We start from the raw sequence: 14,109 nt of genomic DNA on the forward strand, positions 1-14,109 counted from the left end.
GAGAAAACGCTAGTTACGGTTTCCAGCGGTGAAGAAACCTATTCAGGGGAGAGAGGCGAAAGCCTAGCCATTTTAAACGGCAAAAACTCCCCCCAAGGCTGCTAATAACGTGGGCCATAAGCAGCGCCTCATACATTTACGAACGTCACTGCAGGCATCACAAGGACAGCTATGCTGGGGGTCCTCGAGCCGGAAATGGCGTTCTCTTCCGGCCGAGGGGGCGCGTGCGCGCTGGGCGCAGGGCTGAGTCCCGCAGATGTGCCAACATGGTGAGTAGCGTGTCGCGTTTTCCTTCCCTCCGCTCTCAGGCGAGGGCGGTTTCCTCTCTCCCTTCACCCCGCCACCCCAGTTCCGCGAGTTGTGAGGGGAAATGAGTCGGTCGTGCCCGCGTAGCGGACGTGCTACGTCCGGTTTTCGGTAGACGGTCTGGCGTGGGGGGGGGGGAGGTAGGATAATAGAGCCTGCGAAGGAATAGCTGAGTCTAGTGAAAGACGGGTTGGGCGGTGATTGGCCACTCGGTCCGCCAATCAAGCGGTTGGCCCGTCTGCGGCCTAAGAGCTGGCTAGGGACGTGCCCGCCCTTCAGAACCTGCGCGCGGCGCCCCCGAGGGAGAGTCACGTGGCTCTTTCAGAATCTCGCTCGCGGAGCCATGGAGGGTCGCATGCTGGGAGCCGTGCACGTGGCGTGGCCTCGCTTGGTCTTCTCTCTCTCCAAGCAAAGGTTTTTGTAATGGGATTACTAGGGATGGTCTCAAAGGGTTGCGGGCATTCTTCCCTTGATCGCTGGCGGTAAAGGGCTGTGCGGGTTGCAGGCACGAGGGCTGCGGGTTCGGCCGCCATAGTAAAACATCGCCTCGCCCTTTGCTTAAGAAGCGAATAACTGCACCAAGTGGCACTTTTCTTTTTTAATGTAGAATTGCTCTTTATTTTAAAGCGGCATATTACGCAGCATAAGATTGCAATGTAACCAAAGGCACGTAATTTTAATCAACAGAATGGGGGGGTATTAGTTGCTAAAAATAGGCAGCGTGAATTTTGGTAGTCTTCTTCAGTATGGCTGTGGTAGGATTTCCTGGAACTGTTAAAAAAAATAAATCAAGATTGTAGTTTTAAGCTGTACTTTATTATTTAATGCTTATAAAGTGCCTTAACATTTTCTGAGAGACTAGATACAGTAAAAGAATGTCCTTGCCCACAAGCACATGCTCTAATAGACATGATAGAGAAGAGCATTGGGAAGAAAATGGAAAGAAAGCTTGGGGGAAAGTGGCTGATAGACGGAGCCTGGTTGACCAAAACGTTCTTCTGGGAACTGGGTATAACCTCTCAGTGGCCGTTGGTCTCCTGGATCTTGGTAGAGGCCAGAGTGCTGCCTTTCAACTCTAGTCCCAGATGACTGGTGCAGACTGGCTTTTTTCTGGTAGGCTGTTTTGCAAAGCTGTTTTGGCCTTCTTTTTTCACTGCTTTAGCAGATCCACAAGCTACTAGTCCCCAGGTATATATGAACTGCTACCACCTCCTTTCCTAAACCCACCCCACCCTGCAGCCACATGGCTTCTTTGTTCTCACATAAGTGGAATGCTTCATGGATGTGTGAAATGCTCTGTGTTGGATTCCAGAGTTCCTTAAAACAGCAATAAAGGGAATGGCATCTGAGAGGACTTTTGGAGACCCAAAACCTTATAGATTTGGTTTATGTTTATAGATCAGGTATATGTTTCAATTTTACATTGCCCATTTAATTAGCGTAAATTCTTTTTCAGCTCCTCATTAAACTTGTAAGCTTTTTGCAATTATTTTCAAATGTTTTCAGGGTCTTACTCTTCTGTATCTTTATTTTCTTTCTTTTTTTTAAAATAATATTTATTAAGTTTTGTTTAAACAATAAAAAACATACAAAATAACATAACATTTTCCAAAATCCACATTTCCTTCTCATCCTTGGACTTCCTCACAACTCTTGTTCCTGCATTCTAAACTCATAGATTTTAGTAGCAAATTATTGACTTGATTCCATTCATATACATATAATATAATTTTCCAATATTAAATCTCAAATTTTGAAATTTAAAATCACTCTTTTAGGGACTTGATTATAAGATACCATTTATCCAAAATTTGTCTTTTCTTCCAATTACATTTAAATTTATATTCTTTATAGCTAATTTGTTGAAGCCATGCTATTACTAATCTTACATCTTTCTTAACATTCATACAGTTTACAATGTTTTTGTAAATAGTCCTTAAATTTCTTCCAGTCCTCCTCCACCAGTTCTTCTCCCAGGTCTTGGATTCTGCCAGTCATTTCTGCTAGTTCCATATAGTCCATCAGTTGCATCTGCCATTCTTCCAGTGTGGGCAAATCTTGAGTTTTCCAGCATTTGGCGATGAGTATCCTTGCTGCTGTTGTAGCATACATAAAAAAAGTTCGATCCTTCTTTTGCACACTCTGGCCGACAATGCCTAAGAGAAAGGCCTCTGGTTTCTTAGGGAAGGTATACTTAAATACCTTTTTCAGCTCATTATATATCATTTCCCAGAAAACCTTCACCCTAGGGCAAGTCCACCAGAGGTGAAAGAATGTTCCTTCAGCTTCTTTACACTTCCAACATTTATTGTCAGACAAATGGTATATCTTTGCAAGCTTGACTGGAGTCATGTACCACCTATATGTCATTTTCATAATATTTTCTTTCAAGGCATTACATGCCGTAAATCTCAAACCTGTGGTCCATAACTTTTCCCAGTCAGCAAACATAATGTTATACCCTATGTCCTGTGCCCATTTTATCATAGCTGATTTGACCATTTCATCCTGTGTATTCCATTTTAACAGCAAGTTATACATTCTTGATATTTTCTTCTTTCTTTACACGCCCCTTCCATCTACTTTGTTCTTTTGGGAAAATTTGTCTTTTTAAGGTTTTGTATAGTTTGTAGTGATTTTTGATGTTGTATAAGTAAAAGTGGATGCCTTGTTCTAAAAAAATATATATTGGTTAGTACAAAGAAATACAAAGTCTGACTTGGCATATGTTTGTAGTTGCCAAATTCTCCATGTTGTGTAAGCATGTTAGAGGTGAATGTACATTGCCTATGAGTCAGCACTTTGGTATTATTGCTGGATTTCACATTTCTAATTTATATTGGGGAACATGTAGTCAAGAAGATGTAACACAGGGTAATCACCTGCTCCTAGAATTAGAAATTAGAATAGCCTTTCCTAAATACTCCCCATTCTTTTTTTATTCTGCCTATACTAAGCATTAATTATGAGAATTCATTTTATTTATGATGTATACAGTGCTATTTTCCTAGAAAAAGGTGCCAGAACATCACTTGGAAAATCTGTTTTAGAGGCATAAATGCTTACATAGTGTACGAAACTTTTATAGCCAATTGCGTAGGTACAGTAGCGTTTCTTTACTACAAAACCAAAGAAGCAATATATGAAGGATCTTGATAAATTCCTGAAGTGTATGTACACATCACTTCTGCCATTTGTTTAATTCGTTTTATGTCTGACATGTTACATGCAATCAGATTTAGGGGGAAATGTGAAAATAATTTTACCATATTATTTTTAAGGGAACGCCACAAAAAGATGTCATAATAAAAAATGATGCACCAACTTCATTATTATTAGAAAAACATGCGGACTACATAGCAGCTTATGGAACAAAGAAAGATGATTATGTGAGTACCGTAATATAAGCTTGGTAGCATTTTTAATTCTTTTATTACAGTATAGTTCATATGACTATTAATATATTGAGTAAAAGAGTAGGTTTATTTGTGACATAAAGTGCAAATGGTTTCTCTAGGTCGGTGATGTAACCTGGCATGTATTATCTGACTACAAAGTTGAAGATATACTTATTGATCTGAGACCTAAGAAACGTTTATTTAAGTTGATTATTGAATGTGAAAAAAATGTATTGCACTTGTGCTGAATCTGGCAAACTTACACATGTCTACAAAGAAGTAAACCCACCTTAGTTCAATGGGACTGATTCCTTGGTAAGTGTTTATAGGAAGGCAGCTACAGTGGATTATATATTCTGTGGTGTAGTTTGCATAAAACAGTAAATCAGAATTAAGCAAACTGGCTTACTGGGAATGAGCAAGTGTGCTTGTGCATACTGTTCAAATTGTGTCTGCCCACCACATTTTGCTTTACCATGAGGAAATGAGTGTAGGCATTGCATGCAAACCTAGCATCCATAGTTTGTTTCCCTCCAAACAGACCACAAGAACAAGATGAGAACAAACCATAGTTTACAATTTTGTGCACACCAAGCCAGTAAATATTTAGGCAGCTATTCTGAAACCTCCACTTGTTGGAATTTAAGCAAATATTAAGAGCCAAGTTCACAGTATTATTTTATAAATTGTTCTAATCTAAGCCTCTCAAGGGAGAACCTTGTTAAATTGATCATAGTGCAACTAACCAGTGTCCTATCTGCAAACATTAGCATGAAGGGCAACTTGGTTTTAAGTGACTGGAAAAGTTTGAGCAATAAATGTGCAGTAAGTACTTCTGTGTTACGTAGCATCCATATTTCTTTTGCTGCTGCAGAGGTTGAAAGCTGTTGTATTGTACTTTAATACTCAAAGCAATTTATAGATCAAAACATTTATAAGCACTTCACTTAAAAAAAATTAGTTCTTAGAATACAGTTCAGTACACATCTCCCTTGATTTTAAAAATGGTCATTTACAAATATGAGCCATGAACAGATATAAGGAGCCTTCTCTAGCAAGGCCTTGTGCTGGATTGGTGCTAAAAGTGAGTATAAAAATAAGGGGCATTTTAAAACTGGCCGTTTAAAACTGTTTTTAAAGGGAATGAAATCAAGCAGCTTGGTGTTTGGGGGATTTCTGAAACTACTAAATGCGAAGTTACATCAGTTTTATACTATATCACTTTAGGAACTAATCTGTTATACTTTTTTTTTAGGAATACTGTATGTCAGAATATTTACGAATGAGTGGTGTCTATTGGGGACTGACTGTGATGGATCTCATGGGGCAGCTGCATCGGATGAGCAAAGAAGAAATTCTGGCATTTATCAAATCGTGCCAGCGTGAATGTGGTGGCATAAGTGCCAGTATAGGTCATGATCCTCACCTATTATACACACTTAGTGCTGTCCAGGTAAGCTCATGAGTAATAGTATTGGTTTAGTGAATTAATTTATCTTTACTAATGGTGAACTTTCTGATTATATTGTAGGAAAATTAAATAGTATCAGTGTGGGTGCATCCTGTTTCAGAGATGCATCTTAATTACTTGAGGTTTCTTTTGGTGAAGCTTCATCTGTAGCTGGCTAAAAAGCAATGTTATTGCAGGCCTTTTCTACAAATACTGAAACACTTGGTTCAACTAGCTTCTTTGGAAGCTTTTGAGCTTGAAGGCCAGAAATTAGGATGGGTATTGGGCACAGTTTGACACATTTTGTGCAATAAAAGCATGAACACGGCTGCTTGGGTCAGTGATGAGATTTAACATCTTTATCTGAATCTAAAGTTGATGTGGTTTTTAACACATAGCTCTAGAATTACTCTGAGACCTGAGAATATTTCATGAAAATAGGGGAAGAATGCATCACCGAAGGGAAAACAATGTAGCAATAAAAAGTTAATTCTTTTCATGATGTTTGGGGTGGAGTTTGAAATACGCAAATATTGGAAAACAATTTGAAGTAGTTCTGGAATACACTAACAATTAATTTGATTGGTTTTGTTTTTCAGATTCTAACTCTCTATGACAGTCTCCAGGTTGTTAATGTAAATAAAATTGTTGATTATGTAAAGAACCTACAGAAAGAGGATGGATCGTTTGCTGGAGACATATGGGGTAACATTTTCTAACTTGCATTATTGGATGTCTTTTTTCCCTTCAAAGAATGCAAAACCACATGTTTGGCTTTCCTTTTGTATCATGCGCAATCCACGATGTGAGAGTTCAGTTTTAGAGGGGTTGTCAATAGTATTGCCATATCCATTTTTACTGATTCAGTAACTTCTCAGGTCTGTGATGATTTTTGGTATATATCTGATAGTAAAGTTGATGTCTGTCACCACTTTAGCTCTAGAATTACTCTGAGATCTGAGAATAATATTGTTACACCTTTAATGCTTTTAAGATCCCATGATTTTCAGCTTATTATTTTATCTACAAGCAGATCAAGCTAGTACTTTACTAGTACTAGTGATTAAGAAAGTGCTGATATGCTTATTGAAAGGTTTTACAATGAAAATAATTTGGGGAGGTTACTCCATATCACTACAGAATCGTTTCTGTGATGCTACATAACAAATACTTAATGAAAGTAATCTTTGGGGGAATTAGAAAATAGGAACAAGGGAATAATAATAATAATAATAATAATAATAATAATAATAATTTATTATTTGTACCCCGCCCATCTGGCTGGGTTTCCCCAGCCACTCTGGGCGGCTTCCAACAGAGATGAAAAATACACTAAAATATCACATATTAAAAACTTCCCTGAACAGGGCTGCCTTCAGATGTTTTCTGAATGTCAGGTAGTTGTCCATCGCCTTGACATCCGATGGGAGGGCATTCCACAGGGCGGGCGCCACCACCGAGAAGGCCCTCTGCCTGGTTCCCTGTAGCTTTGCTTCTCGCAGGGAGGGAACCGCCAGAAGGCCCTCGGAGCTGGACCTCAGTGTCCGGGCAGACCGATGGGGGAGGAGACGCTCCTTCAGATATACTGGACCGAGGCCATTTAGGGCTTTAAAGGTCAGCACCAACACTTTGAATTGTGCTCGGAAACGTACTGGGAGCCAATGTAGGTCTTTCAAGACCGGTGTTATATGGTCTCGGCGGCCGCTCCCAGTCACCAGTCTAGCTGCCGCATTCTGGATTAGTTGTAGTTTCCGGGTCACCTTCAAAGGTAGCCCCACGTAGAGCGCATTGCAGTAGTCCAAGCGGGAGATAACCAGAGCATGTACCACTCTGGCGAGACAGTCTGCAGGCAGATAGGGTCTCAGCCTACGTACCAGATGGAGCTGGTAAACAGCTGCCCTGGATACAGATTTGACCTGTGCCTCCATGGACAGCTGTGAGTCCAAAATGACTCCCAGGCTGCGCACCTGGTCCTTCAGGGGCACAGTTACCCCATTCAGGACCAGGGAATCCTCCACACCTGCCCGCCTCCTGTCCCCCAAAAACAGTACTTCTGTCTTGTCAGGATTCAACCTCAATCTGTTAATAATTCCATTTAAAATGTTTTTTGTTTTTTTGTTTTTGTTTTTGCATCTGTTTGTTTATTGAATTGCTTAAATGCTTTGTCAAGATGAAAACTTAGTTTATTTCTTCCTGCAGGAGAAATAGACACGCGGTTTTCCTTCTGTGCTGTTGCAACCTTGGCTCTCTTGGTGAGTCTTTTCATCAGTGGCAGTCATGATTTTGAAATACATGTTTAAATTACAGTGGGCAAAGAAGACTTTCAAATAAACTGTATTTCCTTTAGGAGGTAAGACGTTCTCCAGCATATCCCAAGCAAGCTAGCAACTTGAAATACTTCCAGAGCTGCAAACTGCAGCAAGTACTCATGACATGTTAGTTGTTCTGTACTGACCAAGTCAGTATGGTTACATTGGAGAGGAGGTTAGAAGAGCATTATGTGGAAAGGCAAAAGCAAAGTATTTTAATGTATAAATGGTACAGCATCACATTTTGGTATTTTCTATCCCCAAAACCCTAGTATACAAGGTCTTCAGAGTGCGGTATTCTGTGGTCCTCCTTATTTTGCTCATCTAAAGTGTACTTAGGATAGCATTGTTCCAGCTTTTGTGTGCTGTGGTTCATACATGAGAGACAGGGTTTTTGTAAAAAGAAGCATTTGGTAAATAACGGTACTGTGCTATAGAAATATATTACATGATCTTTGTCATATTTGTTTCCTTTGTGATATGTTGTGAAAGGAAGCTTCTCCCCACCCCCCAGGGGTAAGGAGCTGTAGGCAGCGATAAGTTTGGGATACTTGCTTGTCTAGTGACCTGTAGAGAACAAATGAATCTCAGGTTCATTGCCAATTTTCTAAGAAACGTTCCCCCCCCCCCCAATGCCATTCAAGTGAAAATTGCAGACATTAACGACTTTCACACAAGTATATTACAGGGATAGCACTAGTATGTTTGGAGTTGAATATCCTTGGTATTAAAATGGAGGAAACATATTACAAGGATTTTACTGCCTTTCAGGGTAAACTGGATGCAATTGATGTGGACAAAGCAGTAGAATTTGTGTTGTCCTGTATGAACTTTGATGGAGGATTTGGTTGTAGACCAGGATCTGAATCTCATGCAGGGCAGGTAAGTAGTTCTGCTTCTTAAATAAACCTTGCAAGGGATTATTGATGCCTGTTGACACCAATTAACATACTAACCTATTTCTGTTCAGTTTAGTTATTTTAACTCAAGTATTTATCAGCTTCACAAACTTCAGATATGCAAACCTTTAAGATGTCCTAAATCCTGTATAATGTAATGCAACAGGGAACTATTTCCCCCAAATATGCCTAGAAGTAGGACAATTTGCAAATGTTGCACTTCATGGGATGGAGGAAGGAAGGGTGTGATTTGTAGAGATGTCTATCCTGGTTCCCGTGGTGCTAAATATTTCCATTATTTATTTGGATGGAGGCTAGGAACTGGAGTCTGAAATAGGAAAACTGAACTCGGTTAGGTGTCCAGTATTAAAATAGAGCAGCTTATGTATTTTTATATTCACCTGTGAAAACAAAAGTAACTGTATTAAAGCTAAGGTATTAAGCTGGAGGAGGAACTCTAATTAGGATCTTACCTGCTTTATCTTTGGAGGTCCCACCATGGCATCTGATTGGCAAGTAAGACGCCTCTATACATAAGGTGGTGTGCCTAGAACCTCAGAGTAACCCATCCTTCCATGTTCAAAACTAACAGCACAGAACCACCTGTTGGTGCTGCAGTGGTGTTTGTCCCCTCATGCTAAATTCTGTATTCATAGGTATGGGCATCAAACACTAAACATATATTGGTGTTAAAAGGGTGAGCCTCAGTTCTTTCATTTTCCCATTCTACTGGCACTGCCACAAGTCAGGTGGATGTTTGGAAGCATTCAGTTCCATTTACTGCAGCTTTTTGTGACATTCAAATCTAAACAAATTGTTCTAAAATCTAAACAAACTTTAGTCTGTTTGAAATTGGTATATGAACCTAGCTTGTTTTCACCAACTTCAGTTATATTAAGCACAGTTGTTGTTTTTCTAACGTAATGCTAAACCGCTTAACCTAAAAGATGCAGAAGCTTCTGATCTCCAAGTGGCCATTCCAAAGAACAGGGGGTGAAGGAGAGAGTGCTTGAGCTCAAAACTAGTTGTGGATTGTCCTTATCGAACTAAGCCATGGTTTAAAGTTGCATGCAGACTGGTCCATTATCTTGCTGAATGCTACACATTTCTAGATGTGTCTCAAATGGGGAGTTATGTACTGTATTTTTCGCCCTATAGGACGCACTTTTTCCCCTCAAAAAATGAAGGGGAAATGTGTGTGCGTCCTATGGGGCGAATGCAGGCTTTCGCTGAAGCCTGGAGAGCGAGAGGGGTCGGTGTGCACAGGCTTCTCCAGGCTTCGCGGAGCGCTCCGCAAGCGTCCAGGCTTCACGGACCTCTCCGCAAGCGGCGGAAGCGTTCCTGCTGCTTGCGGAGAGTTGCCTGCATGCCGAAGCCTGCGCCCGCTGAGATCAGCGCGTCCAGGCTTCGCGGACCTCTCCGCAAGCAGCGGGAGCCAGCCCTGGGCTCCCACGGCTTGCAGAGAGCTGCCTGTTTGGGGACTGGGGTCGGGGGAAGCTCGGGCCTCCCCCGCCCCAGCCCCGCGCCTGGGGGGGGGGGGAAATAATTTTTTCCCTTTATTTCCACCCCAAAATACTAGGTGCACCTTATGGGACGGTGCGTCCTATAGGGCGAAAAATACGGTAAGTTAAATCAGCCTCTAAAAATAATAATTTTGATTTAAAATTTTATTAATGAAAGATGCTGACTAATTTCTTAAGTAAACATTTTTGCACAATTGGTTGGGATTCTGCATTGTAATCTTCCTTTGTTTCACCTGAGTAGCTATATTTTTAAATAGACATGAACTTTATATCTGTAATTTTAGATCTATTGTTGCACAGGATTCCTAGCCATTACTGGCCAGTTACACCAAATAAACGCTGACCTGCTAGGCTGGTGGCTTTGTGAACGCCAGTTGCCATCTGGTGGTCTTAATGGAAGGCCAGAGAAGGTATTAAGTTACATTTTATATTTTATATACTGTATAGATGGAGGGGCCTGTGGTGGGGGAGTAGAACTAGTAGTCCATAAGTAGATTTACTAAAGAGTGATTTTGGTAAATATATTATGACAATTTTAACTTTGATCATAGTCTGTAGAATTGGATTCCTCTTTCATAATCTTCTTAATATGCACAGTTAAAAAAAGGTACAACAATTAAGCAAAAGTTAGCTTGCAGCAAGTAAATACACTGAAAGACAGTTACTGTGTCTTATATATTCGGGATCAGGTTTGGCAAACTTGGTGCTTCACGCACATAAACAATTCTGTCACAGCACTAAAATAAAAAGTCTTTGGAGCTATGGGCCCCACTGTATTGAAGGGTTATGAATAAGAACCTTAGTCTTTCTCACTTCTAGCAATTTACTGTTTGATGCAAGCTTATGGAGGCAAGCCACTCAGAAAGTCCTTGTTTGCATCACTGCTTTAGGCAAGTATTGTGAAATGTTTCTAGTTCTAGTGGAAAATAGGATGTCAAAGTATTTCACATTTTTTTAAGGGTATGACATAACATCAGGATTTGAGTATGTTTTTATATATATAGTCCATTATCTTAGTCTATTTAATTAGGAACATAAGCATAGCCCATTGTATATTAGGACAGTTTAAATTTAGCTGTGCACATGTTCAGTGGAAGGATAGAATCAAAAAGAAAACTGGGTGTAATTCTACTGAAACGGAATAGACTTCCTGAAAGATACTATGTGGGTTTTATCCTACTAAGTCACACTCGTGAGTAGATTCATCAATATGTTTAGCATTTGCATATTAGAACATTTGTCTTAATACTTTAAAATTGTAAACCACTATGGCTGTCTTGGCAGAAAGGTGGTATACAAATGCAGTAAATAAAGTTAAATATATTAATTTCAATCTGTCTACACAACAACCCTTTGTGTTTTTATGTGGTTGTTTCTCACTACATTCAACAGTTAACCCGATCTTGAGATTATAATTGCAATTGACCTAACCTATATTGCCATTATTATATTTGCTAGTTACCTGATGTATGCTATTCATGGTGGGTATTGGCATCCCTGAAGATTATTGGCAGGTTGCACTGGATTGACCGAGAGAAATTGCGCAGTTTTATCTTGGCTTGCCAGGATGAGGAGACCGGAGGATTTGCTGACAGGCCAGGAGATATGGCAAGTTACTAATCTTCAATACTTTTTATTTAACTAAACCAGGGTTTGCCAACATTTTTCAGCTGGTGGGCAAAACTTGAATTTTTGAGGGAGTGCTGGGGGTTGTACCACCCCCTTTTGTCACCTCTGAGTTGTGCTCTCTCACAGACGCACAGCAAAGGTCTGTGTGCATGTGTACTTTGATTCTACTGAATCAGAAGATCGATTTGATAAGCAATCTTAAGCCTTGAAAAGCACATACACTTGGAAGAAAAAGTAGAAAAGAGTGTCACTCTCCTAACTTCATCTTGATGTACTTTTCAAGGAATAAAAGTGGCCACCCTCACGAGCAGGGGGCAATGTGGGGGGGAGGCAGAACTTGGATGTTTTGTGGGTATCAAGGAAAGGCCTCAGAGGCACTATTAAACTACAGTAGTACCTTGGTTTTAAAACAGAATGCGTCCTGGAAGTCCGTTCAACTTCTGAAGTGTTCGCAATCCAAGGTGTGGCTCCCGATTGCGCAGGTGCGCCGGAAGCCATAGCGGAAGCTGCATCAGATGTTCGGCTTCCAAAAGAACGTTCGAAAACCGGAATGCTCACTTCCGGGTTTCGATCGTTCGGGAGGCAAAACATACGAATACCAAGGCGTACGACTACCAAGGTACAGGTGTCATGATGTATGTTTGACAATTCTAAACTAATAACGCAAAATTTGAGGATCTTTAAAAGGAGCCATACTCTACAAAAATAGATGTAGTGGTTCTGGATCACTCAAGAAGATAAGGCAACTGATATAATTTCATATCAGAAGTTGAGCTGATTTAGGCCCAGGCCCAGGTGATATTTAATAGATAACTGCTTTGGGAGGGGGGGGGGATGTTCTGTATAGGATATAGCTAATCAAATATATTCAAAATACTGGGCCTGTAAGTTGAGATCCAAAAGGCTTCATGCACTGAACATGGATACTTTTTAGCTCCTCCCTCTGTCACGGTCAGTCTCTTGGAGCTCTATAATCATCTCAGCTAAAGGCCACAGGATCCTCTGGAATGAAACCCTGTACAAGGGTTGTCACTAGAAGGTGTTACATTATTGAATATGCATGGGCATCTTGCTACAGAGAAAGTGCTTTCCCTGTCTCTTCTGCCATAGAGCCTTTTAGGCGGTTCTTGATAAGCATGTGTCAATTCAAGGAAGCAACAGAGCTATTGGAATTTTTGGCTGGCTTCTAGGCTATTGCAATCTGGGTATCAGTTGCCTATAAATTCAAACAGTTAACTTTAATCTCACAGTTTATTCGGAATTTGAGAGACGTCAGACAATAAAATATCTTATTGCAGCTTTCTGCCTTATTTAAATCTTCAAATCTATTAATGCACACCGACTAACTTTTTGAAAGTGCGAAACCATGTAAAAACCTCCTTGTGTATTTAATATGCACCTTGGTATGTTGTAGGTGGATCCATTTCATACCTTGTTTGGAATTGCTGGACTATCATTACTGGGAGAAGAACAAATTAAGCCTGTGAATCCTGTGTTTTGTATGCCTGAAGAGGTTCTTCAAAGAATAAATGTACAGCCAGAACTTGTAAGCTAGGTTTTGATGTGCACAATTTTGCCATACTCAGCTGCTTTGAATTTTCTGTCAAAAGACATTTCTAAAAGTGTTTACATGATAAATTACCACTTTACTGTAAGCACTGTCATTTTGTATCTGGATTGTATCCAAAGTAAATAAACTGAGTGTTACATGTGCTTGAGGTTCTCAATAACAGATGTAGACATATGTTTAAATGTATTTAAATATGTTTGCCTCCGGGCTCCATTCCAGTCATGCTACTTTGAAATATACTGTACTAGACACAATAGAAGAATACTTGAATTGTGTGACTTGATATTTATGACACAATCATTCACTCATCTTGGTGACAGCATGTACTGGACAGTGAATTGTCCTAAGCACTGTTTCTATCGAAAGAAATTGACTTGCTAATGCCAGTGACACTTTATGCACTTGAGTTCCTGTTTAGGATCTGACTGCTACACTTTTTTATCCAATTTCAATCACATGTTCTAGTTTTACATAACTAGAAATTTTATGGTACTTGGACAACTGCTTTCTACTAGTGACATTCAGTGAAGATTAATTACCATTAACCTGTTTTGAACTAATGGCCTTGCTGAATTTTAGAATTTGTTCCTTTGCTCTAATGTATTTATTGTAACTGTGGCTTGAAGCCCAGTTTCAGTAGCACTTCAAATGGTTGTATATAGTCAAGAATAAAGCTATAGAAGAATATTACTTTCTGCAGGATGAATTATCTGCTTCCACTGGAACTCTAGAAGTGCTTCCATTTCACATTTGTCACAATTGTGCATTTGTAACTTGGCTGAAATCTTCTGAGTATGAAATGGGATTCTGCTTCAAATAAATTAAAGCTAATTATGAAGTAACTACTTGAAGTACTAATGGTCCATTGGAGACAATGTTGTTTGTACTTTTCTTGTTGACAAGTCATTTTGTGAAAAATTGGTTTCCGACTGGTTACGACATTTGGGGCTTTCTGTTTAAGAAAAAGTAAGCAAGGGAGGCCATTGATTGAAGTGTTCAGAATTATGCATTTTGTGGAGAAAGTG

At 39.9% G+C, this 14,109-nt stretch overlaps 1 protein-coding gene across 2 annotated transcripts; it reads left to right on the forward strand.

Annotated features, from left to right (window-relative positions):
• Positions 1-140: 140 nt before the first annotated feature.
• Positions 141-13,926, forward strand: RABGGTB (Rab geranylgeranyltransferase subunit beta). 2 transcript variants are annotated; one of them, XM_079982580.1, is made up of 10 exons: positions 704-720; positions 1,619-1,709; positions 3,588-3,695; positions 4,960-5,157; positions 5,754-5,859; positions 7,354-7,406; positions 8,235-8,345; positions 10,170-10,295; positions 11,344-11,493; positions 12,929-13,926. In XM_079982580.1, exons 2-10 carry the CDS (start codon positions 1,695-1,697, stop codon positions 13,067-13,069), a joined length of 1,008 nt encoding a protein of 335 aa, XP_079838706.1. In that variant the 5' UTR covers positions 704-720; positions 1,619-1,694; the 3' UTR covers positions 13,070-13,926. The 2 variants fall into 2 exon arrangements, with proteins under 2 accessions (XP_079838707.1, XP_079838706.1); XM_079982581.1 differs by lacking the exons at positions 704-720; positions 1,619-1,709 and adding an exon at positions 141-269.
• Positions 13,927-14,109: the final 183 nt, after the last annotated feature.

The sequence above is a fragment of the Podarcis cretensis genome (assembly GCF_951804945.1).
Source record: "Podarcis cretensis genome assembly, chromosome: 6".
Lineage (NCBI taxonomy): Eukaryota > Metazoa > Chordata > Lepidosauria > Squamata > Lacertidae > Podarcis > Podarcis cretensis.

Bases quoted from the DNA above. Each gene is read 5' to 3' on its own strand.
- RABGGTB (XM_079982580.1), top strand. The intron at 7,407-8,234 runs GTGAGTCTTTTC...ACTGCCTTTCAG, and splicing joins TTGCAACCTTGGCTCTCTTG to GGTAAACTGGATGCAATTGA. The intron at 10,296-11,343 runs GTATTAAGTTAC...TATATTTGCTAG, and splicing joins TTAATGGAAGGCCAGAGAAG to TTACCTGATGTATGCTATTC.